Here is a 26,378-nt window from a genome sequence, read left to right as displayed (position 1 = left end):
CTGAGGACTGCACTTTCAGAGCCAGTGGCATTGGCTTTGACCTAAACAGACTACCCGAAGGTATCTTCCATCTTCCTTAGTCCATGATTGTTTTGGAGGGTGTGTTTAATACTATTTTCCATTCACTATATAAAATTATTACTGAAAAAAAATCTTAAAACTACCATTAACACTTTATTTCTCTTCTTTGAAAACTATCTTTTCTAGATTTATCTCCAACCCCAGACTCTCCTGAACTGCCTTCCTTCCAGTACAACTTACTGGTTAATGTCACTTAGCACTTCAAGTCTTTCTGATCAAAAATGAACCAGCCATAAAGTGGCTTTCTCCTTCCTTGTTTTGTTTTTATTATGGTTAACAGCACCGGAATCTGTCCAGAATGTAAGCTAGAAATTTGGAAGCATTCTCTCCTCTACTCCTTTCTTTAACTTCCAGTTGATCCCCAGTGTCATGTGTAATAATTCTGCAGTTATTTAGTGGCTGTTATCCTTGTAAGTTTGTAAGTTTCAGTAGAGCAGAGACTATGCTTGTGAGGTTGTTTGTTTGTTAACTCTCTAGTCTCAGTATTTAGTATGAAAGTGAAAGTCGCTCAGTCCTGTCTGACTCTTTGTGACCCCATGGTCTATACAGTCCTTGGAATTCTCCAGGTCAAAATACTGGAGTGGGTAGCCTTTTTCTTCTCCAGGGGATCTTCCCAATCCAGGGATCGAACCCAGGTCTCCCACGTTGCAGGCGGATTCTTTACCAGCTGAGGCACCAGAATGGGTATTTTAGAACAAATAGAGGAATGAATGAAAGAATGAGTACCCCTGCCACTTTCCTCATTCAGGCTTTTGTATGAGAGTTGTGACATCTTGGTTTCAAACAAAACAAAACACTTTGCTGTCCTTTCTTCATTGAAGGATGAAGTTGAAGCTCTCTAGTGTTGTCTTTAAGGCCTTTTGCAACTTTCCCCGACTCCCTTACCAGCCTGATCTTCATGAGCTTCTCTGCACAGTGTGATCCTGCATGCCTTTGAAAACACAGTCTTTCCGCATCTTGGTACCTTTGCTCAGGCAGCTCCCCCTTTCTGGAATCCCTACCCTCATTATTTTTTTTTTAAGTCGTGGCAAACTTTTACACTTTCTGATCCGCTGGGCAGAATGCATTGCTTATTCATCTATGATCCTTCAGAGTGCTTCAGAGCATCCCTCCAAATTGGAATAAGATATATACGTTCCCTAGAAAACAAAGTATGCTTTTTCTGTAGGCCGCTGCCCCCTGTCAGCAACTCCTGTGGGCTCCTTGTGATTCATTGTGTCATAAGTGAGTGAGTAATTATTAATGACTCTGTCCATCTTTGGTCAACACTGGTCCAGTGCTGGATGCCTAAAGCATTTTAGCACATGTCACTACTTCTTCTTGGCAGTAATACCATGTTCTCCTTGCAAGACTGTGTATATCCACTTGCATGCTAATGCCTTTTCCTTCTAATGGTGTTCTCTGAACCTCTCACCAGATGGCCTGTCCTCCCCACTTCTATATATCCAACTTTGAGACTGACCTGGGCAATGTCAATCTTTCTGTGTCCTGATATATTTAACTATAAGGTGACAAGGTAGAGAGCAGGTAGGTGTATAGTTCCTATCATTAAGATAAGATATGTTTAAAAATAAGAAAAGACAGTGTGGTTTGTGAATTTTCCCTCAGAGATCTTCAAAGAGAAGTGCATTTTCATTTCACTAAGTTCTGGAGTGTCGAATGACAGAAAAAAGAGGAATTTAGGTGAAAGAATTAGTGGTAGAATGGTTAGAAAGGAAGCAGCTCTGGATTGGGAAGTCATGAGGTAAAACTTAGGCTCCACAGTGGAATCTGATCTCAAAGCTTAAGTGTAAGAATTTGAAGATGAGAACAAAGTAGGAAGAGGGAGAAGATTTTGAAAGAACTAGATTTAATAGGAAACAGTTTTGCACTGCAAGAATTTTATTTCTTGGCTTCAGTATGTACTGAATCACTATTATTTCTTTCCCTCAATAGTATTAGCAGAAACTAGTGGCAACAATGAGATGGAATTTTGCAGAAGGTAGGAGGGTGGAAAACGAAACAAAATATATTATGTTAATGTAAAGGAACATCTCAGTGGAAAAAAAAAATTACTCCTAGAATCAGTAGCTGTCAAAGCTGTATAGTTCGTTACTCTTCATTCTTTTAGGTAACTTCTGCAAAATTGAAGATTATTTTATTTATTTACTTATTTTTGTAGCAGATGATGCTTGGGTTTTTTCACATCATTATTTTAATATTTAAAATATAGTAGAAGGTAGGGCAGCTTAGAGCTTTTCTTGAATTCAGTTATCTTAGGAATAAAGGTAAGTGATTAGAGACATATTTCTCCCCATCTCCCTGCCAGTTCTTAGAAGGTGTTGGGTGTCTGTTTCTTCACCGCCAGAGGCAGGGAGTGTGGGAAGGGTTAGTGGACAAGGAGTATGTGTGTCAGAGAACAGATTCCAAGGTTTTCTCAGGGTTGTTGCCTCCCAGGTTCTGGGTAGTTTGCTGATTTCAGGCCTTGAAGATCCGCAGCAAACTTTCTGTGGTAACTGGCCTCAGGCATCATGCTTCCTCTTCACCCCACTGCCTGCAATTCATATTACTGTTTGCCCAATAATCTTTGGATACTTACGCTGGCAACTTGATTGCAAATAAAATAATTACATTAAAGTAATCTTAAAGCTGGGGCTAATTTTTTTTTTTTTTAAAAACCCTCAACAAAGATTGCTTGGATTAGTTGGCTATAGTATGGGTCATGTTAAATTCTTTGTAAAATCAGTAATTTGTGTGTTTTTGCATGTGTGGAGGGTAGAGTGGAGAGGTTAAAAATGAAAACTAAACTCCCAATCAATGTCAGGTTAATCTTATTGCTCTGGTGGGGAATGGAGAAAAGGTTGCATTTCTCAAGTGAAGATCATATCCCCTGGGTATCTTCTGTTATCCAGGCTCAGGGCTAAGTGCTTCTTAGCTTTATAATAATAATACATAATTGTTTGATTCATACTACATCCCTGGGAAACGGGTATCATTGTCTGTATCATGCTTTTTAAAAAAAAAAATATTAAGAAGAATGTCTTGTTATGTGATACAATTACATGTCTAATTATATGGAAATCATTGACAGGAATTTTTAAAAAAATATCATCTTTTTGTAAACCCTGATAACTCAGCTGGTAAAGAATCCACCTGCAGTGCAGGAGACCCCAGTTTGACTCCTGGGCCGGAAAGATCCTCTGGAGAAGGGATAGGCTACCCACTCCAGTATTCTTGGGCTTCCCTGGTGGCTCAGCTGGTAAAGAATCACCTGCAATGCCGGAGACCTGGGTTCGATACCTGGGTTGGGAAGATCTCCTGGAGAAGGGAAAGGCTATTCCAGTATTTTGGCCTGGAGAATTCCATGGACTGTATAGTCCATGGGGTTGCAAAGAGTCGGACAAGACTGAGCGACTTTGACTTTCACTTTTGTAAACTTAATGTCACTGCCACCCCCCTCCTCCGCCAAAAATAGAGGCACAGAAGTTAAGTAATTTTCTCCAGTTAATACTTCTACTGGCATAGGATATTTTAGACTTTGAAATTAAGAGAGAGTGGCCCATTATGCCACTGTTTGTTTCTCAGTCAATAGATATCAAATGTTGTTATAATAAACAGATAATAAATATCAACAAATATTGTTTGACCTTGAGTCTGGCGCCTTAGACCCCTCGGACATCCTGACAGGTTAAATATCAATAAATATTGTTAACTGAACAGATGCAAAATGAACAGACCAACGCTGAGTACCTGTAAATTCTTTATTATCTTGAGTCCTTCTCACATTCTCTGAAAATATGAATTCGTTTATTGCTTTTAAGCTTTTGATTGTCTGGGTAAATGTGAAACACTTGGGTTTTTTTCTAAAATACTTCTGAGGTTTTTGGGAGAGATGTGGCACAAGCTTCTCAATAATTAAAAAAAAAGATTTGTATATGTATTTGGCTGCCGTGGTTCTTAGTTGTGGCACTTGGGATCGTTGATCTTCATCACAGCATGTGAACTTTTACTTGTGGCAGGTTGGATCTAGTTGCCTGACCAGGGTTCAAACTTTGGCCACCTGTGTTGGGAGCTCAGTCTTAACCCCTGGACCACCAGGTCAGTCCACTTCTCAATAATTTATGACCGTTTGTAATGAAAGATACTGTTCTTGGACTTCTTGCAGCAAGAATCCTGGAGTGGCTTACCATTTGAATTGTGGTGATTGAGGACTCTCGAGAGTTCCTTGGACAGCAGGGAGATCAAACCAGTCAATCCTAAGGGAAATCAATCCTGAATACTCATTGGAAGGACTGATACTGAAACTGAAGCTCCAATACTTTGGCCACCTGATGTGAAAAGCCAACTTGTTGTAAAAGACCCTGATGCTGGAAAAGATTGAGGGCAGGAGGAGAACAGCAACAGAGGATGAGTAGTTTGGATGGTATCATCGACTCTGAGGACAGGAGTTTGAGCAAACTCCGGGAGATATTGAAAGACAGGGAGCCTCGCGTGCTGTAATCCATGGGATCTCAAAGAACTGGACGTGACTGAACAACAGCAACCAATTTTAACTATATTAAAAAATGTCAGAGAAGCTGTAAGTTTGGAAGCAATAGATAATTGTGTTAGATTACTAGAGTGTAAGGTCACATTGAGAGAATTTTCAGTCTTCAGTTTTACTCCCCAGACAAATTCTTTAACTTTCTTCCTCCTCCTGCTAAGGCCCTGACTCTTTACCTTTCACTGAAAATAAGGACAACAGAGTTCTTCATGAAAAAAATGACACTTATAAAAGTTTGTTGTACATAAGTAATAAGATAGAAGTAGTATAAGACTGAGGATTTTTGAAAAGGACAGAGGAACATATTGAAGTAGAGGGCCCCAGTGATAGAAGGCTAAACCTGGGAACTGGTCTTGCTTTAACAGTGTGGGGTAAATTACAAGATCCTTATATCTTCAGAAAATTTACTTGTAAAATGAGTTGGTTGGATTAGATATGTGTGTATTTTTCTCTTCTCTGTTTTTTAGGCGTGTGTGTGTGATCAGTTGTGTCTGACTCTTTGCCACCCTGTGGACTGTAGCCTGCCAGGCTGTCCTTGGGATGTCCCAGGCAAGAATACTGGAATGGGTTGTCATTTCCATCTCAGGGGGATCTTCCTGACCCAGATGTCGAATTCCCATCTCTTGTGTCTCCACTGTACCACCTGGGAAGCCCCTGTTTTCTAGGAGATATCCTCAGTTTCATTTTACGATATATATGTTGGCCTCATTAGTCAGGCTATCAAAATTTTAAGTTCTAAGATTAAAAACATTTTCATATGTATGTGTGTGTTAAAACAGAATCAAATAAATCCCTGCTACTAGAGTATAGACAGAGGAGACAGCTGTTGGTGGTTCAAGCTCTTTCTTTCCTATCCCCACCTCTGCTTATTTCCCTGTGTGTGGGCAATGTGCCACGGTAAACCACTCTTCCTCATCTGACCTTGACCAAGGTTGCAATTTAAAAGGACAAAGATCATTTAGCAGCCTATACCTTTGCAGATCTCATTGCACTTTCAGTATAGTTTCTTCATCTCCTTTTGTATTGTGTGTTAGTTGTTCAGTTGTGTCCGACTCTTTGTGACCCCATGGGGTGTTGCCCACCAGGCTTCTCTGTCCATGGAATTTTCTAAGCAACAACACTGGAGTGGGTTGCCATTTCCTTCTTTACCTTTTGTATTAATTGACACATTTTGTGACCAACCTAGACAGCATATTAAAAAGCAGAGACATTACTTTGCCAACAAAGGTCCATCTAGTCAAAGCTATGGTTTTTCCAGTAGTCATGTATGGATGTGAGAGTTGGACTATAAAGAAAGCTGAGCACCGAAGAATTGATGCTTTTGAACTGTGGTGTTGGAGAAGACTCTTGAGAGTCCCTTGGACTGCAGGGAGATCCACCCAGTCCTTCCTAAAGATCAGTCCTGAATATTCATTGGAAGGACTGATACTGAAGCTGAAACTCCAATATTTGCCCACCTGATTTGAAGAACTGACTCATTTGAAAAGACCCTGATGCTGGAGAAGGGGATGACAGAGGATGAGATGGTTAGATGATATCACTGATTTAGTGGACATGAATTTGAGTAAACTCTGGGAGTTGGTGATGGACAGGGAGGCCTGGCATGCTGCAGTCCATGAGGATGCAAAGAGTTGGACACGACTGAGTGGCTGAACTGACACTTTTTATGAAAGGAGTTTTTGGAGGGAGAAAAAAGTGAGAGCTCTCATTTATGCTTTTGCTTTGATCCCCTGGGGCTCTGATAGGCATGGGTGTGAGCTTACAACATCGATGGGCTGGTTAAGGGGCAGTGTCTTAGGAGTCAGGTGTCATTCTCTCTACCCCCTCTCTTTTTATGCTTTCGTGCTCAGTTGTGTCTGACTCTTTGCGATTCCATGGACTATAGCCCACCAGGCTCCTCTGTCTATGGGATTTTTCAGGCAAGACTACTGGAGTGGGTTGCTATTTCCTCCTCCAGGGGGTTCTTCCCAACCCAGGGACCGAACTGACATCTCTATTTCCTGCTTGTCAGGCAAATTCTTTACCCCTCAGCCACTGGGGAAGCCCTCTTTTTTTTAGGTTGACTATATAATGAGAATAAAGAAGAGATGATGTTAAGTATGAGTGATTGCAACTCAATCGACTTTGAGTATTCTTTTCCATTATGGTTTACCATAGGATTTTTTAAAATTGGAGGATAATTACTTTGCAATGTCATGTTAGTTTCTGCTGTACAGCAAAGTGAATCAGCTGTAAGCATACATAACATACATCCCCTCCTTCTCGAGCTTCCCTCCCCGCCCCTACCCCAGCCCTCTGAGTCATCACAGGGCACCATGCTGAGCTCTCTGGGTTTTATAGTGGCTTCCCACTGGCTGTGTTTTACACGTGGCAGCATATATATGTCAGTGCTACTGTCTGTTTGTCTTGCCTTCTTTTTTCCCAGCTGTGTGCACAAGTCTGTTCTCTGTATCTGTGTCTCTCTTTCTACCTTGCAGATAGGTTCATTTTTCTAGATTCCATATATATACGTTAATATTTGTTTTTCTCTTTCTGACTTCTTTCACTGTGTATGACCAACTCTAGGTTCATCCACATCACTGCAGATGACCTCATTTTGTTCCTTTTATGGCTGAGTGATATTCCGTTGTGTATATGTACCACAACTTCTTTACCTATTCATCTGTCGATGGACATCTAGTTTTGCTAACATGTTCTGGCTGTTGTAAATAGTGGCACGCAGGATCTTTAGTTGTGGCATGTGAACTCTAGTTTCGGCATGTGGATATCGTTCCCTAACCAGGGATTTCACCTGGGTCCTCTGCATTGGGAACCTGGAGTCTTAACCACTGGACCACCAAGGAAGTCTCTGTCCATCCTACTCTTAAGATGAACTACTTACAGCTGCACTCTTTCAAAGACAAGCTAGTGAAATTATCCTTGTATATATAATCGTTGAATACATTCGTATACATGCAAAATAAACACAACTTTCCAAATGCTTGTTTATTTTAAAGTGTTTTTTAATGTTTTAGGGAAGTATTTGCTACTTTTCAACTAGCACGCGTCATCATACCAAATTTTATACAGACCCAGTGGAAGCGGTAAAAGACATTCCTGATGGTGCGACAATACTGGTTGGCGGTGAGTAATAGTATTGTTTTCCTTTTGATGTTCGCAAAGCAGGGAAATCACAATGGTGAGGTGATTAGAAAGGCTAATTATTTTATTACTTTGTTAATAAATGCCAATTATTAGAAATGCCAGTTATTTTATTGTTTAGTTATTGATTATTTATCTTAATTTATTTATTACATATTATCTATTTTTTATTATAGTCTCCCCTTCCTGAAAGTTTAGCAAGGTTTAGCACTTTATATTTGACCTTTTATATTTCTTTTCCTTTTATTTGAAAAGCTGACACCTTAAATGGGGATATGTTATTAGTAGCTTTGAAAAATCCCTAGATACTTGGGAATTCTGCTTAAGACGGTTGCATTAAAAAAAGAAAAGTTTGCATTGATCTCAGCAGCCCACACTGGCCATTCCTTTTGTTCCTCCTCATTTTGGAAGCTAGAGAGCACATCCACATCTATCTGTTAGTGAGTTTCTCAGGTTCTATTGCTTCTTTTTGTTTAGAATGTCTTTTAGCACCCCGTCTCACACTCATTAAACGTGTTGCCTGATTCTTATACGTTTCTTTGGATTTCTAGGCCTTGGTCATAAAAATCAAGGGTGATTTTTAAGGCTGCTCTTCATTCGTTCATTCATTCCACTCAGCAGTCATTGAATTTTAGACCCAGTACTGTTTGAGGAATTGTGTAAAAGAAATGAAAGTCATTGGCTTAGGCTTCTAGATCTGCAGAATCTATTCAGGAATGTAAAACAAACATGCTTGAAAAAGTAACTGTGTAAAGGTTCAATTTTAAAGTGGGAAAATAACAAATATGTAGTTAAGTGCAAGAAGAACAATATGTATCTGGCTGTATTGACACGTTGCACTTGGCTTTATACTTATGAATCAAGGACCTGGCAGTGGTGTCTGCTGCTATATAATGATGTAAAACATTTGGAGATAGCTATATGACCATTTATTTTGTTTCATTTTTTTTTGAGGTTTATTTGTGCTTTGTTTTGCCAGTAGAACTTTAGTAAAGTAACTTGCAAACTTTTTTGATCTAAAAACACATTTTACATCACAATCCAACAAACACACATGTATGTAATATGTATATATATATGAGTGAAACAAAAGTTTTTCTGAAAATGTCTATCCTGAGTGTTAATTTTTTTCTTTTTGGAAACTTTTTTCTCAAAGCAGTTTTAGTTTTATAACAAAATTGACAGGAAGGTACAGAAATTCCCCACATGCATGCATAGCCATTATCAACAGAGTGGTACTTGTTTTTTTGTTTTTTTTTTTTAACCAAGGATGAATTGCATTGACATATGATAATCACCAAAATCCATGGTTCACCTTAGGGTTCACTTTAATGAAGTAAATAATGTTGCACATTCTGTGGGTTTGGACCAAAGTATAGTGACTTATATATATATCATTATAATGTCATACAAAGTATTTCACTGCTCATGAAAACTTCTGTACTCTGTGTATTCGTCTCCCCCCACCCCTCAAATTCCTGGCAACCATTGATCTTTCTACTGTCTGTGACCACTTCTTAAGTTGCTGAGATATATCTGTGTATTTGCATAGTAGGTCTAATAATGTGCTGGTATATTTTTCTTTTTTTTAAAGAGTAACAGATAACGTTTCCTTGGAAGAAAATTACCCTCTACACAATTATTTATTTTCTTGGCCCATTATAGGTTTTGGGTTATGTGGAATTCCAGAGAATCTTATAGGAGCTTTGCTAAAGACTGGAGTAAAAGGACTAACTGCAGTCAGCAACAATGCTGGGTAAGTGTGTGTTTCTAAAACAATTGACTTGAAAGAAATGATAATCCTTCATAATACTGAAATGAAGTCTACCACTGAAGTGAAATATTTCTTCATTGATGGGAGCAGTAAGCTTAAGGATCAGAGATAGTTTTATCATTCCAGTGATTAAGACTCCATGGTGCCACTGCAGGGGGCACAGGTTTGCTCACATGTCAGGGAGCCAAGATGCCACAAGAAAAGAAAAATGTTCAAACTGAGCCCTTCATTTTAAAGTTTATTTAGTTGTTTATTTATTTTTTTTTTTTTTGGCTGTGCTGGGTCTTTATTGGTGCACTGGCTTTTCTTTTCTTTTTTTTTTGACTGGCTTTTCTGTAGTTGTGGCGAGGTGGGGCTTCTCTCTAGTTGTGGAGCATGGGCCCTAGGGCACATGGGCTTCAGTAGTTGTGGCTCCTGGACTCTAGAACACAGGCTCAGTAGTTGATGAGCACAGGCTTAGTTGCTCCAAGGTGTATGGGATCTTCCTGGATCAGGGATTGAACCCATGTCTCCTGCATTGGCAGGCAGGTTCTTTACCACTGACCCACCAGCAAAGACCCCTTTCATTTTAAAACTTAGAGATTTTATGTTGCACCTTATTGTAGATCTTTATTTACAAAGGCAGATGGACATCCATTTGAAATGTTTCTTTTATTTTGGTTATGCCCTTGCTGTAGAAGATACATGAAGAATATAATCACTCATTAAAAATGTTGCTGGTCTTGGTAGAAAGAGGAGGGTATGCAGCCAGCATTAAGACAGTAGGCTTGCATATCAAAATGGTCAGCAATGACCCATAAAATCTTAATGATGAATGGCCTGCATATTAAGATATGTTTAGTTATTAAGGGAAAGGCCATTTTAATTCACAGTGGTAAATTATCAGCTATTCTAACACTGAAAGACTTCAAAGATCTTAAAAATTAAAGAAATTAACTAATTTGGCAGCTTAGTATATTACCATAAATGCAATTTAGAAGAAATAGCACAGATTATTTAGGCAACAAAACTGATCTACGTCATTGTTGTTGTTGTTTAGTCAGTCAACCATGTCTGACTCTTTTTACAACTCCATGGACTGCAGCAAGCCAGGCTTCCCTGTCCTTCACTGTCTCACAGAATTTGTTCAAAGTCATGTCCACTGAGTCAGTGATGCCATCCAGCCTTCTCAGCTTGTGTTGCCTCCTTCTCCTGCCCTTGATCTTTTCTAGCATCAGGGTCTTTTCTAATGAGTTGGCTCGTCATATCTGGTGGCCAAAGTATTGGAGTTCCAACTTTAGCATTAGTCCTTCCAATGAATATTCAGGGTTGATTTCCTTTAGGATTGACTGGTGTCATCTCCTTGCTATCCAAGGAGCTCTCAAAAGTCTTTCCCAACACCACAGTTTGAAAGCATCAATTCTTCAGTGCTCAGCTCTCTTTGTGGTCCAACTCTCCCATCTGTACATGACTACTGGAAAAACCAGAGCTTTGACTATACAGACCTTTGTTGGCAAAGTAATGTCTCTGCTTTTTAGTACACTGTCTAGGATAAAGCATCTTTTAATTTCATGGGTGCAGTCACTGTCCACAGTGATTTTAGAACCCAAGAAAATAAAGTCTGTTACTGCATTTTTTCTTTATCTATTCGCCATGAAGTGATAGGACCAGATGCCATGATCTTCGTTTTTTGAATATTCAGTCTTAAGCCTGCTTTTTCACTCTCCTGTTTCACCTTCATCAAGAGACTCTTTGGACACTCTTTGCTTTTTGCTGTTAGAGTGGTACCATCTACATATCTGAGGTTGTTGATATTTCTCCTGACAGTCTTGATTCCAGCTTGTGCTTCATCCAATCCAGCACAGTGCATGATGTACTCTGCATATAAGTTAAATAAGTAGGGTGACAGTATGCAGCCTTGATGTATTCCCTTCCCAATTTGGAACCAGTCCGTTGTTCCATGTCCAGTTTTATCTGTTGTTTCTTGCTCATTTTCTTTTTTGCTGACTTTATTTATGCTATTATTTTTGCTTGGAAGCCTGTCCACTTCTCTGGGTATCCACATATTTTCCCATCTTACAGAAGCCATATCCAGTTAGAGAACTGCTCTAGCCTTCATTGATCTGTCCCTTTCTGAATTCCTGTGGAGATGGTTAGCCTGTCTCTGTGTACTGATATGTATTTATTATCTCTGGTGTACATTACAGGCCAATCCTTTTACTTAGAGTAGTTTTCTATTTTCTTTTTTCTTTTTTTTTTTTTTTTAGCTGCACCATGGAGCATGCAGGATCTTAGTTCCCCAACCAGAGGTCAGTCCCATGCCCCCTGCAGTGGAAGTGGGGAGTCTTAACCACTGGACCGCAGGGAAATCCCTAGAGTAGTTTTGTGTTTCCTACTATTTATGCTTGACCTACAGTCTCAGAGTCATGGAGACTTGAAACTGGATGGGATTACAGAGACCATGTGCTCCAGTCCCTTCATTTAATAGGCGAAACCCTCTGTAAACAGGGAAGTAACTTGTTCATGGTCACTTGTTATTTCTGAAACACATCCTGCGCCCTTTGAACTTAATGTTTATTAAAAGTACTTTTGATTATGTATACTTGGTTGAATTTTCCTGATAGGTCAGTGCTTCTAAGGAGTGTGTGCATGTATGCTAAGATGCTTCAGTCATGTCTGACTCTTTGTGACCCCATGGACTGTAGCCTGCCAGGTTCCTCTGTTCATGGGATTCTCCAGGCAAGAGTACTGGAGTTTATCCAGGCAAGAATACTGGAGTAGGTTGCCATTCCCTTCTCCAGGAGATCTTAGCAACCCAGGGATCAAACCCGTGTCTCTTACATCTGCTTCATTGGCAGTAGTACAGATTAATGTAAATTCTTCGTGCAGAGTAAGTACTGATAACCTGCTTCATCGAACTCAAAGAAGGCACTCTGTACACCTTGATTAGCAGTTGATTATCTTTTTTTTTTTTTTTTGCTGTTGATTAGCTTAATTGGAGGCATTTTAGGTTTATAGGGATGAGGACTTTGTTTTGATAATTAGAATCAGATAAATGAGGAGGACAACTTAGTATGTCTTTATATGAGAACCAAACATAGTGTGAGTTGTGGGGTAAAGGGAGAGAACATGGCATTAGAAGTAATGGTTATCACCAATATGTTCAATCTAAAAAAAGTGGTACAAAAGAACTTATTTCTAAAAGAGAAATAGACTCACAGACATAGAAAACAAACTTTTGGTTACCAAAGGGGAAAGGAGATGGGGGGAGATAAATTATGAGTTTGGGTTTAACAGATCCTCACAACTGTATATATTTGTAAAATAGATAAGCAGCAAGGACCGACTGTATAGCACAGGGAACTATATTCAATATCTTATAATACCGTGTAATGAAAGAGACTGAAAAAGAATGTGTATGAATATATAACCAAATCACTTGGCTCTATATTTTGAAACTAATGCAACATTGGAAATCAGTTCTACTTCATTTTTTAATATAAGGAAATAATGACTGTTTTCTCCTTTAGAAAAAGACTCCATCTTTATAAGTTCTGCCTGAATTGGAAGTCTTCCAAAGTTCAGGACTCCTAATGTCTGGTGTTTTTTTGTTTGTTTGTTTGTTTGCTTTTAATGACCAGTAAGACCTGTTGGCCTGAGGTAGCACTTACTTTGCTATGAGTATTGACTATTAAATGTTGATAAGACAAACCCTCCCTTAGGATCACTGAGAAGAATCTATACTTTAATATGGGTTGATTAGAAAAGTGGGAAAATCACAGATGTTCCTCTGGTTTTTGGAAGACTTTAACATACGAATTACAAACCTGGATGAGCAAATGTTTCACAGTAAACTTTATTTCAGGTAATTAAATCACAGTCAAGGGAAGACTAGGTGTGCTATATTAGTCATTTTCATTTCCTCAGGACAAGGTTGTTTTAGATTACTGTTCTTGAAGGTGGGGATTTAGACAACTCCAAGGGCAGCCCCACTTCATGTAGAAGACTAATAAATGCTGGTAGGATGTACAACATATGTACAGCATATGTACATATGTACAACAGTCCCCCCCTTATCCTTGGTTTTGCTTTACATGGTTTGAGATACACGACATTAACCTTGGTCTGGAAATATTAAATGGAAAATTCCAGAAATAAACAATTCATGAGTTTTCAATTACAGGCTATTTTGAGTAGCATGATGAAATCTCACGCCCTCCTGCTCTGTCCTGCCCTGGACGAGAATCATCCTTTTGTTCAGCGTGTCCACCGGTTAGTCTCTTAGTTACGCCATTATCAGATCCATGCTCATCAGTGTTGCCAGATCACAGTGACTGTGTTCGAGGAACGCTTATTTTACTTAATAATGGCCCCCAGATGCAAGAGTAGTGATGCTGGTAATTCAGATATGCCAAAGAGAAGCCATGAAATGCTTCTTTAAAGTGAGAAGGTGAATATTCTTGATTTAATAAGGAAAGAAAACGATCGTATGCTGAGATTGCTAAGATGTATGGTGAGAATGAGTCTTCAGCCTGAAATTGTAAAGAAGGAAAAAGAAATTTGTATTAGTTTTCTTGCTGCATCTCAAATTGCAAGTTACAGCCATAGTGCATATGAGTGCCCAGTTAAGCTGAAAAAGGTGTTAAATTTGTATAGTAACATATTTTGAGAGATCACATTCACATAGCTTTTATTACAATATGCTGTTATAATTGTTCTACTATATAATTAGTTATTATCGTTAATATCTTACTGTGCCTAATTTATAAATGAAACTTTATCATAGATATTCATGTATAAGAAAAGAAGATACCTGTGTATTGTTGTTTAGTTGCTGAATTGTATCTGAATCTTTTGTGACCCCGTGGACTGTAGTCCACCAGTCTCCTCTGTCCATGGGATTTTCTAGGCAAGAACACTGGAGTGGATTGCCATTCCCTTCTCCAGGGGATTGTACATAGCATCTGTAGGGTTGGTACTGTCTTGGCATGTATCCTTGGTTGAGGGGAGATGCGTGTATGTACCTGTACATGAGATTACAATGCTGTTACTTGTATATACTTGTGTATATCTTGTTTTATTGCATTTTGCTTTATTGCATTTCACAGACATTGCACTTTTTACAAATTGAAGGTTCAGGGTAGCCCTGCATTAAACAAGTTTGTTTGGCTCCATTTTTCCAATAGAATTTGCTCACTTCATGTCTCTGTCACTTTTTGATAATTTTTGCAATATTTCAAGCTTTTTCATTATTATTGTATTTGTTATGGTAATCTGTGATCAGTGATCTTTTTTTAATTTATTTTTTAATTGAAGGATAATTACTTTACAGAATTTTGTTGTTTTCTGTCAAACATCAACATGAATCAGCCATAGGTATACATATGTCAGTGATCTTTGATGTTATTATTGCAAAAAAATTATGAATTCCTGAAGGTTCAGATGATTGTTAGCATATTTTAACAATGCAGTATTTTTTTGAATCACTGTGGCTTTCATTTTTTTAATTACTTTTTATTGGAGTGTAGTTGCTTTGCAGTGTTATGACAAAGTATTTTTTAAGTAAGGCATTGACATTATTTTTAGGCATAATAAATACTATTGCACACTTAATAGATTACAGTATAGTATAAACATTTATATGCAGTGGAAAATAACAAAATTTTCAGGACTTGCTTTATTGCAGTGTTTGCTTTTCTGTTGTGGTCTGGTGAGGTATGCCTGTTGTTCTGTACCACTCAGGTATAGGGGGTCCAGGAGCAGTTTTTCACTCTAAATAAAATTTCTGGTTTTGCACCAATGGTTTTGAACCCAGAGATAAAGGCAAATGGCTCCTTTGCTGTGCCAGTTTATTTGTCAAGATAGCTACAGGTCTGAGCTCTAAAGGGCTTGAAGGGGAGATCTCGGCTGCCTTGGCTGATCATAGACATTTCCCCCAAGATTAGGTTATTTGGTTTGGGAAGGGCTATCCACTTCCTCCTTTCCCGCCAGAGATGCTCAGAGGGCTCAAACAAACCTTGTGCTACTGTACAAAAAAGATCTTCACGACCCAGATCATCGTGATGGTATGATCGTTCACCTAGAGCCAGACATCCTGGAATGCGAAGTCAAGTGGGCCTTAGGAAGCATCACTATGAACAAAGCTAGTGGAGGTGATGAAATTCCAGTTATTTCAAATCCTAAAAGATGATGCTGTGAAAGTGCTGTACTCAATATGCCAGGAAATTTGGAAAACTCAGCAGTGGCCACAGGACTGGAAAAGGCAATCCCAAAGAAAGGCAATGCCAAAGAATGCTCAAACTACCACACAATTGCACTCATCTCACACGCTAGTAAAGTAATGCTCAAAATTCTCCAGGTCAGGCTTCAACAGTATGTGAACTGTGAACTTCCAGATGTTCAAGCTGGTTTTGGAAAAGGCAGAGGAACCAGAGATCAAATCACCAACATCCACTGAATCATCGAAAAAGCAAGAGAGTTCCAGAAAAACATCTATTTCTGCTTTATTGACTGTGCCAAAGCCTTTGACTGTGTATTTCACAACAAACTGCAAAATTCTGAAAGAGATGGGAATATCAGACCACCTGACCTTCCTCTTGAGAAATCTGTATGCAGATCAGAAAACAACTGTTAGTATTGGACATGGAACAACAGACTGGTTCCAAATGGGAAAAGGAGTATACAAAGCTGTATATTGTCACCCTGCTTATTTAACTTATTTGCAGAATGCATCATGAGAAACGCTGGGCTAGAAGAAGCACAGGCTGGAATCAAGATTGCTGGGAGAAATATCAATAATCTCATACATGCAGACGACACCACCCTTACAGCAGAAAGTGAAAAAGAACTAAAGAGTCTGTTGATGAAAGTGAAAGAAGAGAGTGAAAAGTTGGTTTAAAACTCAACATTCAGAAAACTAAGATCGTGGCATCTGGTCCCATCACTTAATGGCAAATAGATGGGTAAACAGTGGAAACAGCGTCAGACTTTATTTTTGTGGGCTCCAAAATCACTTCAGATGGTGACTGAAGCCATGGAATTAAAAGATGCTTACTCCTTGGGAGGAAAGTTATGACCAACCTAGACAGCATATTAAAAAGCATATTAAAAATACTTTGTCAACAAAGGTCTATCTTTTCAAAGCTATGATTTTTCCAGTAGTCATGTATGAATATGAGAGTTGGACTATAAGGAAAGCTGATTTGAGAGAATAGCATTGAAACATGTATATTATCATATGTGAAATAGATTGCCAGTCCAGCTTTGATGCATGAGACAGGGTGCTCAGGGCTGGTGCACTGGGATGACCCTGAGGGTTGGAGTGGGGAGGGAGGTGGGAGGGGGGTTCAGGATGGGGAACACATGTACACTCGTGGATGATTCATGTCAATGTATGGCAAAAACCTCTGCTGCTGCTGCTACTAAGTTGCTGAAAAGTGAAAGTGCAGTCGCTCAGTCGTGTCTGACTTCTAGCGACCCCATGGACTGCAGCCTACCAGACTCCTCCATCCATGGAATTTTCAAGTCAAGAGTACTGGAGTGGGTTGCCATTGCCTTCTCCAGCAAAAACCACTACAATATTTTAAAGTAATTAGCCTCCAATTAAGATAAATAAATTAGTTTAAAGATAAAAACAAAAGCTGAGCACTGAAGAATTGATGCTTTTGAACTGTGGCATTGGAGAAGACTCTTGTGAGTCTCTTGGACTGCAAGGAGATCCAACCAGTTCATCCTGGTGGAACTCAATCCTGAATATTCATTGGAAGGACTGATGGTGGAGGTGAAACTCTAATCCTTTGGCCACCTGATGCGAAGAACTGACTCTTTGGAAAAGACTCTGATGCTGGGGAAGATTGACGCAAAGAACTACTCATTTGAAAAGACCCTGATTCGGGGGGAGAAGGGGATGACAGAGGATGAGATGGTTGAATGGCATGACAGACTCAATGGACATAAGTTTGAGCAAGCTCCGGGAATCAGTGATGGACAGGGAGGCCGGACGTGCCGCAGTCCATGGGGTTGCAGAGAGTCGGACACAACTGAGCGACTGAACCGAACCACTTCCTGGGATGTGCACTTGGACTTCCTGCTCAGCCCCTTCAAGATTTCACGTGTCTCATATAACTATGTCATGTATGTGTGCCTGGTAAGTGACTTCAGTTGTGTCTGACTCTTTGTGACCCTATGGAATATAGCCTGCTAGACTCTTTGGTACATGGCAATTTTCCAGGCAAAAATACTGGAGTGGTCTGTCATGCCCTTCTCCAGGGGATCTTCCCAACCCAGGGAACAAATCCGTGTCTCTTATGTCTCCTGCATAGGCAGGCGGGTTTTTTACCACTAGTACCACCTGGGAAGCCCCTCACTATGTCATAAATTAACCTTATATCCAAATACAGTTCTTCCTCTACTTACAGTGGGGTTAAATCCAAATAAACCCATTCTAAAGTGAAAATATTCTAAGTCACCAATATATTAGTACACCTAACCTACTGAGCTTTGTAGCTTAGCCCACCCTACCTTCAACGTGCTGAGATTTACTTTGGCCTACAGTTGGGCAAAATCATCTACCACAAAGTTTATTTCGTAATACAGTGTTGCTTACCCCCTGTAATTACTGAATACTGTGCTGAGGGTGAGAAACAGAACGGTCCTATGGGTGCAGAATGGTTGTAAGGGTTTGGTGGTTTACTCTCATGCTTGTGTGGCTGATGGAACTGTGGCTGCCTCTGCCCCGGGTCACGAGGATGTTGTACTGCAGATCGCTAGTCTGGAGAAAGATTAAAATTTGAAGTATGGTTTATGCTGAATGCATATGACTTTCACACAACCATAAAGTTGAAAAATTAAGTCAAACCATTTTTAGTTGGGGACCATTTGCACTACATTTTCATTTGTTTTGGTACCCTTGATATTATTATGGTAAATATAAAAATATAAACTTTTATTATTGGTCATTTAGATGCTAAGTCATGTCCGACTCTTGCAACCCCATGGACTGTAGCCTGCCAGGCTCCTCTGTCCATGGGATCCTCCAGGCAGGAATACTGGAGTGGATTGCCATTTCCTTCTCTTCCCGACCCAGGGATCAAACCTAGGTCTCCTGCATTGAAGGCAGATTCCTTACCAACTGAGCTCTCAGGCCACTGGTAAAAGTGAAAGTGAAAGTCCCTTAGTTGTGTCTGACTCTTTGCCACCCTATGGACTATACAGTCCATGGAATTCTCCAGGTCAGAATGCTGGAGTGGGGAGCCTTTCCCTTCTCCAGGGGATTTCTCAACCCAGGGATTGAACCCAGGTCTCCTGCATTGCAGGCAGATTCTTTACCAGCTGAGCCACAAGGTAATTGTGGCTATAATTGAGATGAATATATTTAAATTGAGAGTAAGGAAGAGAAATAGAGTTTGGTAAGTAGTTGCAACTTCATTTTTTAATAGTTGATCTATATTATTACTTACAGGTGTCCAGTGAAGTTATTCAGTTACACATATGTGTGTGTGTGTATATATATGTATATCTGTATACATTTTTTCAGATTCTTTTCCCTTGTAAATTATTATCAGATATTGAATATAGTTCCCTGAGGTGTACATTAAAACTTTGTTGTTTATTCTGTATATGGGCATCCCTGGTGGCTCAGATGGTTAATATAATCTGCCTATAATTCAGGAGACCTGGATTCAATCCCTAAGTCAGGAAGATCCCCTGGAGAAGGGAATGGCTACCCACTCCAGTTTTCTTGCCTGGAAAATTGCATGGACAGAGGAGCCTGGCAGCTGTATATTTATATATACATATATCTATATGTATATCTATATTCATCTTTTTTCAGATTCTTTTCCACTATAGGTTATTATAAGATATTGAATATAATTCCCTGTGGTATACAGTAAACCCTTGTTGTTGAGCATGGGATTAAGAAATACACACTATTTTATATATGATAGTGTATATTTCTTAATCCCATACTCCTAATTTATCACCCTGTCCCTTCCCCATTTGTATTATTTTTTAGATTCCACATGTAAGTGATATATAATTTTCTGTTTCTCTGAGTTACTTCACTCATTATGGAAATCTTTACATCCATCGATGTTTCTGCAAATGGCAATATTTCATTCTTTTTATGGCTGAGTAGTATTCTATTATGTATACACAACTATACACTATGTCTTCTTTATCCATTAATCTGTTGATGGATACTTAGGTTGCTTCCATGTCTTGGCTGTTGTAAATAATGCTGCTGTGAACATTGAGGTGCATGTATCTTTTCAAACTAAGAGTTTTCTTCAGATATATCCCCAGGAGTGGTGTTGCTGGATCATATGATAACTGGTTTTAGTTTTTTAAGGAACTTCCACACAGTTTTCCATAGTGGCTGCACCAGTTTACATTCCCACCAACAGTGTAGGAGGGTTCCCTTTTCTCCATATCCTCTCCAGCATTTATTATTTGTAGACTTTTTGATGATGGCTATTCTGACTGGTGTGAGGTGATACCTTCTGATAATTTTGATTTGCATGTCTCTAAGAATTAGTGATATTAAGCATCTTTTCATGTGCCTGTTGGCTGTTTGTCTTTTTTGGAGAAATGTTTATTTAGGTTTTCTGCCCATTTTTTGATGGGATTGTTTGGGTTTTTTGACATTGGGTTGTATCAGCTATTTGTATCATTTGGAAATTAACCCCTTGTTGATTGCATCATTGGTTGCAATTTGATTATTAGAGTTTTATTTTGACAGTTTATTTTAGAATTGTCAGTGAGATTTCAGAAAATGAAATTTCAGATTCAGAAAGTGAAAAATATTTTCAGTGCGTTGATGGCTTCCATGAAATATACATTTGCTTTACATTAGTATACCTCTCTAATGAATTCTTGGCCTTAGACTTCTTTTAATCATTAAAATGTTTTAACATGAGTTTGTGGTGCTGTAGGAGAAAGGTCAGATCTCTCTTTAGGTGTGCTAGAAAACTAGTGCCTACTAAAGGCACTAAGTAAGATAATATCTTTGAAAGTTCATTCAGATTATCTTTAATACCAGAGAGCTTCAAGATGCTTTAGTGTGTATGTTTCTCTATTAGGAATATAGTAGATTTTTCATTAGCAAAAGATTACGTATGTCTTTCTTTTTTCTTATATTGTGTGAGGGCCTTGCCCTTTTCACTTTTTATCATTAGTGTCTGATACACAGTAGATAAGGGGTACATGTTTATGAATCTGTGAACTGGAAAGTGTATGGCAGGAAAGACACTTTTTTAAAAGATTTATTTATTTATTTTATTATTATTAGTCTTTTGGCTGTGGTGGGTCTTCATTGCTGCATGAGGGCTTTCTCTAGTTGCAGCGAGTGGGCGCTGCTCCTTTGTGGTGTGTGGGCTTCCAGTTGGGTGCCTTCCCTTATTGCAGAGCACGCAGGCACAGTAGGGGGCTGCTGTAGTTTCTGTACATCGCCTTCAGTAGTTGTGGCTCTCGGGCCCGAGAGCGTTGGCTCAGTGGTGGCGTATGGGCTTGGTAACTTTATTTCATGGGGGAGTCTTCCTGGACCAGAGATCAAACCGGTATCCCTTGCATTGCAAGGCGAATTCTTAACTGCTAGACCACCAGGGAAACTAGGAAAGATACTCTTATGATAAGCTATCTAATAGCATTTTTTGAGGCATAGACACTAAATTTGTACCTGGTCAGGTGGTAACCTGAGCTGAGTATCTTATGCTCTGCTTGGTTGCTATGCCAGCTTGCTAGTCCAGAAATAAACCAACAGCTAAATACACATGGTGTCCAGAGCCAAGATCAACAAATACAGAGAGGTTATCTCCGAACAGAGATAAGTTCAAATGTGTAATGGGTTGGAAGACTACATAGAGATCAGTGAAAGTGTGGTTGGAAAAATTCCCAAGTCAGTGAATGGCCAACTGTATTCTGTTTTACAGTAAGGACCTCTATACTTGGAGGGAGTTTCAGATTTTTGAAACTACAAAGCAAATGGATTATATCCACATTCATGGATTATTTTACTATTAAAATAACTTTATTTGGACAGGGCTCTAGAGGATATCAATGGTATTTTTATATTAGATAATTGAGATAATTTACCAAAGAGACTCTTTTTAAAGGAAGAGTCAGGGCTGAGGGAAGGCACACACGAGTATTGAAGAACCTTAGAGTTAGTGACAGTGGAGAACTGTTACCACCAGCCCTGGCCCTGACGGGGTGAGGGGATAGGGGCTGTTAGAACTCAGAAGAAAGTCTTATGGAGAGGGCTGTCCAGTGTGCTGCAGCCTGCCAGGGAGAGAGCTAAGGGAACAGAACAGACGCCATCTTCCCCTCACTCCTCTGATCCTCCTGGTGGTGCCTTTGATTGGCTGGACCAATCAGAAGTGGATGGACTCAATCAGAAGCCAGAGGGCAGGGGACCCCATGATTGAGTCTACACAGGGCAGCCACCCTAGGCTAAGGCAGACTGGAGGTTGAAGAATGGATCTAGAGGGACACATAGCAAATATCCAGCTTGAAGACTTGATGATTTTCCTTTTTATTATTAAAGAGCCAGTGAGGAGGGGAAAGTGAAATCAAGCAATAAACTCATTTAACAGATGTCAAGAAATGTTTATGTAGAACCCTATACGGGGAAAGAGTTTCCGAGAGAGATGGAAAGGCCAGTGTAAGGGCCCCCATGCAGAATGCCTGGTGTATTGGAGGGACTGTAAGGAGGCCAACAGAGGCAGAGAAGTGAGCAAAAAGAAGAATGGGAGGAGTGAGGTCAGAAGGCGTTTCAGCCCATCTCAGGGGACCACTCTAGAGAGAGACCTTTGCTTTTACTCTAAATAAATGGGTACAACTGCAGGGTTTCAAGCAGAACAGTGACATGATCTGACATATTGTAGTTTGGGCTGTCGTTTTGTGAGTAGATCGTGGTGGGCGAGAGTAGAATCAGGGAAGGTTACTGTGGTATCCGGGCAAGCTATGGTGCCAGTTCCAGAGGGAGTGAGAAATGCTCAGATTCTGGGTGGATACTGAAAGCAGAGTCAGGATTTTCCAGTAGAGCTGACGTGGAATGTGTGTGTCAGGAATCACTCCCTGAGTTTTGTTCTGAAGATCTGTAAGATGGGTCGCCATCAGGTGAGGTGGAGAAGGCTGTAGGTAGAGTTGAACTGAGGGGAATAGAATTGTTTACCCAAAGAACAGGGAAATTGTTTAGTGTCTGTATGTATCTGTGTGTGCTCAGTCACGTCCGACTCTTGCAGCCCGATGAACTGTAGTCCCCCCAGCCCCTCTGTCCTTGGGATTTCCCCGGCAAGAATACTGGAGTGGATTGCCACTGAAGAGAAGGGAATAAACAAAAAGTGTAAAGCTTTGTGCATAATCAGTGTTTGGAGAGGCTCTTTAGTGATTTGGAGCCTTCTAGTGGACAAGTATATTATTAATCTTCAGAGAATTCTCCCCACATTTCAAAACTGCATTCCTGAAAAGACTTGTTATTTAGGCTTTAGTTTTCTTTGGAAGGGCTTCCCAGGTGTCTCAGTATTAGAAAATCCACCTGCCAGTGCAGGAGACACAGGAGACGTGGGTTTGATCCCTGGATCAGGAAGAGTCCCTAGAGAAGGGAATGGCAACCCACTCTGGTATTCTTGCCTGGAAGATCCCATGGACAGAGGAACCTGGAGGGCTACAGTCCATGGGGTCACAAAAGAGTCGGACTTGACTGAGCACATACGCAGCCAGGTTTCTTCAAGTAAGAATAAAATCTGCAAATATATATATGTATTTGGCCGCACTTCATGGCTTGTGGGATCTTAGTTCCCCAACCAGGGATTGAACCCTGGCCATCATAGAGAAAGTGCTGAGTCCTAGCCACTGGACCATCAGGGAACTCTCCTGTGCAGCTATTTCCTTACACCCATGGTGAGTGGGAAATGTTATTAGATTCAATGTTGGAAGACTTGGACTATGAAACAGATCTATTAGAAAGTTGACCAGTACCTATCTGGACTGCTTTAAAGTGTTCACTGTGTCTGGACTGCCTGGGGGAGGTTATAGACTTGGAAATGACACATTACGAGAATTAGGAAATAATTAGGTGAGCGAGAATGACTGCTTGTTGGTATGAGAAGATGAGGATGTGAAGTTGAAGGAGGGAGAAAAGGAAGTTGTTAGGAGTAGTGTCAGTGATTTGTCATATAAAATCTCACGTTTTTGAATGTGAGGATGTTAGTGTTCCATGGGATGTCCCTTTGATTGTAAGCTGCTTGCATTTTCTTTCTAGGGTTGACAACTTTGGTTTGGGCCTTTTACTTCGATCCAAGCAGATAAAACGCATGGTCTCTTCCTATGTGGGAGAAAATGCAGAATTTGAACGACAGTATTTATCTGGTGAATTAGAAGTAGAGCTGACACCCCAGGTAAAAAAAAAAAAAAAAGTTGTTTTTTTTTTAATAATACTAACTTATTTTGAAGTTTACCTTTTTCCTTCTAGAAATTTCATTGTGTAAGAGAGGTAAGATAGAATGCTCTTTTGCCAAACCAAAAAAACTTTTTTATAAGTCGCACCTCTTGACTGCTAGAGGAATAATATTTTGTTGCTATGCACTGTAAAAAGAAGGTATTTCTAGTGGAAAATATCCAGGTTTCAGGATAAAATGTTAAATTTGGCACTGAAATGTGTATTTCACTGCAGCATGCAAAAGCACTCACTGAAATGTTTGAAGATGGTCCTAAAAGTTAACTCCTACTAATCATAGAATTAGAAATTTGTGCAGAATCTGGTCTTGCTGAGATGTATCAGGAAACTGAAGCCCATGGAGGGGAGTAAAACTGTCTGCATCACAGACTAAATGCTGGGGTCAGACCCCAGGTTTGCAGGGAACTGAAAGGAAGCAATGACTGCAGTTAATCTAGCAAATTTCCACTCACTTTATCCACCTTTTCCTGTCCTATCTGATTGAAGAGCTTGTCATTGAGGAACCTTTTTGGCCAATCCAATATAGTTGAAGGCCCCAGTTCAAGTAGACCCTTGTTTTCAGGTTGGGACAATATTAAACTCACCATCATTAATATCCAAGCCTATTCTCACTACTGGTCAGTCAGGCAGTTATCTAGTCTGAATATGATGCATTTATCTCGCACGCGAGCAAAGTAATGCTCAAAATTCCCAAGGCCAGGCTTCAACAATACGTGAACCGTGAACTTTGAGATGTTCAAGCTGGTTTTCGAAAAGGCAGAGGAACCAGAGATCAAATTGCCAACATTCGCTAGATCATCGAAAAAACAAGAGAGTTCCTGAAAAACATCTACTTCTGCTTTATTGACTATGCCAAAGCCGTTGACTGTGTGGATCACAGTAAACTGTGGAAAATTCTTCAAGAGATGGGAATACCAGATCACCTGACCTGCCTCTTGAGAAATCTGTATGCAGGTCAAGAAGCAATAGTTAGGACTGGACATGGAACAACAGACTGGTTCCAAATAGGAAAAGGAGTATGTCAAGGCTGTATATTGTCACCCTGCTTATTTAACTTATATGCAGAGTACATTATGAGAAACGCTGGGCTGGAAGACGCACAAGCTGGAATCAAGATTGCCGGGAGAAATATCAATAACATCAGATATGCAGATGACATCACCCTTATGGCAGAAAGTGAAGAACTAAAGAGCCTCTTGATGAAAGTGAAAGAGGAGAGTGAAAAAGTTGGCTTAAAGCTCAACATTCAGAATACTAAGATCATGGCATCCAGTCCCATCACTTCATGGCAAATAGATGGAGAAACAATGGAAACAGTAGCTGACTTTATTTTTGGGGGCTCCAGAATCACTGCAGATGGTGACAGCAGCCATGAAATAAAAATACACTTACTCTTTGGAAGAAAAGTTATGACCAACCTAGACAGCATATTAAAAAGCAGAGACATTACTTTGCCAACAAAGGTCCACCTGGTCAAGACTTTAGTCTTTCCAGTATTCATGTATGGATGTGACAGTTGGACTATAAAGAAAGCTGAGCACAGAAGAATTGATGCTTTTGACCTGTAGTGTTGGAGAAGACTCTTGAGAGTCCTTTGGACTGCAAGGAGATCCAACCAGTCCATCCTAAAGGAAATCAGTCCTGAATGTTCATTGGAAGGTCTGATGCCGAAGCTGAAACTCCAATACTTTGGCCACATGATGCGAAGAGCTGACTCATTGGAAAAGACCCTGATGCTGGGAAAGATTGCAGGCAGGAGATGAGGATGACAGAGGGTGAGATGGTTGGATGGCATCGCTGACTCAATGGACACGAGTTTGACTAAACTGCAGGAGTTGGTGATGGACAGGGAGGCCTGGTGTGCTGCAGTCCATGGGGTCACAAAGAGGTGGACACGACTGAGCAACTAAACTGAACTGAATATGATGTAAGTAGACCGTAACAAGAGATTTCATGTTAGGGATCATGTCAGCAAATGTTTAGGGCCAGAGTTATTTCCCAGTAGGAAAACTGGGTAGAAAGGCAGGTGGTGGTGAGAGATAGCTGGGGAAATTAGATTTGAAATCACTAGTACCTAAAAGGGAGACAGAGTGATCAGAAGAAGATACAAAATGTTTTTCATATAGCTGTTCCTACTCTGAAACAAAATTTGAATTTCTCTTGGCTTTTTAAAAACCAGTTTAGCTGTATGTTGTAGTCTTTGTCATTTGTATTTTTCCTTAGTTAGATAATGTAGTAGATAAAATACTTAAGAGAACGTTTAGAATACATTCTAAATACCTGGAAATTTTACATTATTATTATATAATCATGATATTGTTGTTTATGATAAGATTCAGGCTGTACCTACATATAGCACACAGTAAAATATGATATTTTATTGTATGTTTTTTGATGTATACAATTAAAGTTATATACTTCAG

At 39.7% G+C, this 26,378-nt stretch overlaps 1 protein-coding gene across 2 annotated transcripts in view; it reads left to right on the top strand.

The window, feature by feature from the left end:
* OXCT1 (3-oxoacid CoA-transferase 1) overlaps nt 1–26,378 on the top strand; it is a 161,231-nt gene that overhangs the window by 2,444 nt on the left and 132,409 nt on the right. For both annotated transcript variants that reach the window (XR_010658981.1, XM_065905191.1), the window contains exons 2-4: nt 7,618–7,726; nt 9,410–9,500; nt 23,761–23,896. Coding sequence is in view for 1 of the 2 variants with exons in the window: in XM_065905191.1 (XP_065761263.1) it covers nt 7,618–7,726; nt 9,410–9,500; nt 23,761–23,896 (336 nt within the window). In the remaining variant the exon portion in view is untranslated. The remainder of the gene's footprint in view (nt 1–7,617; nt 7,727–9,409; nt 9,501–23,760; nt 23,897–26,378) is intronic.

Source organism: Muntiacus reevesi, chromosome 14 (assembly GCF_963930625.1).
Source record: "Muntiacus reevesi chromosome 14, mMunRee1.1, whole genome shotgun sequence".
Lineage (NCBI taxonomy): Eukaryota > Metazoa > Chordata > Mammalia > Artiodactyla > Cervidae > Muntiacus > Muntiacus reevesi.
Note: the sequence above shows the minus strand (reverse complement) of the source record. Positions and strands in the feature narration are given on the sequence as shown.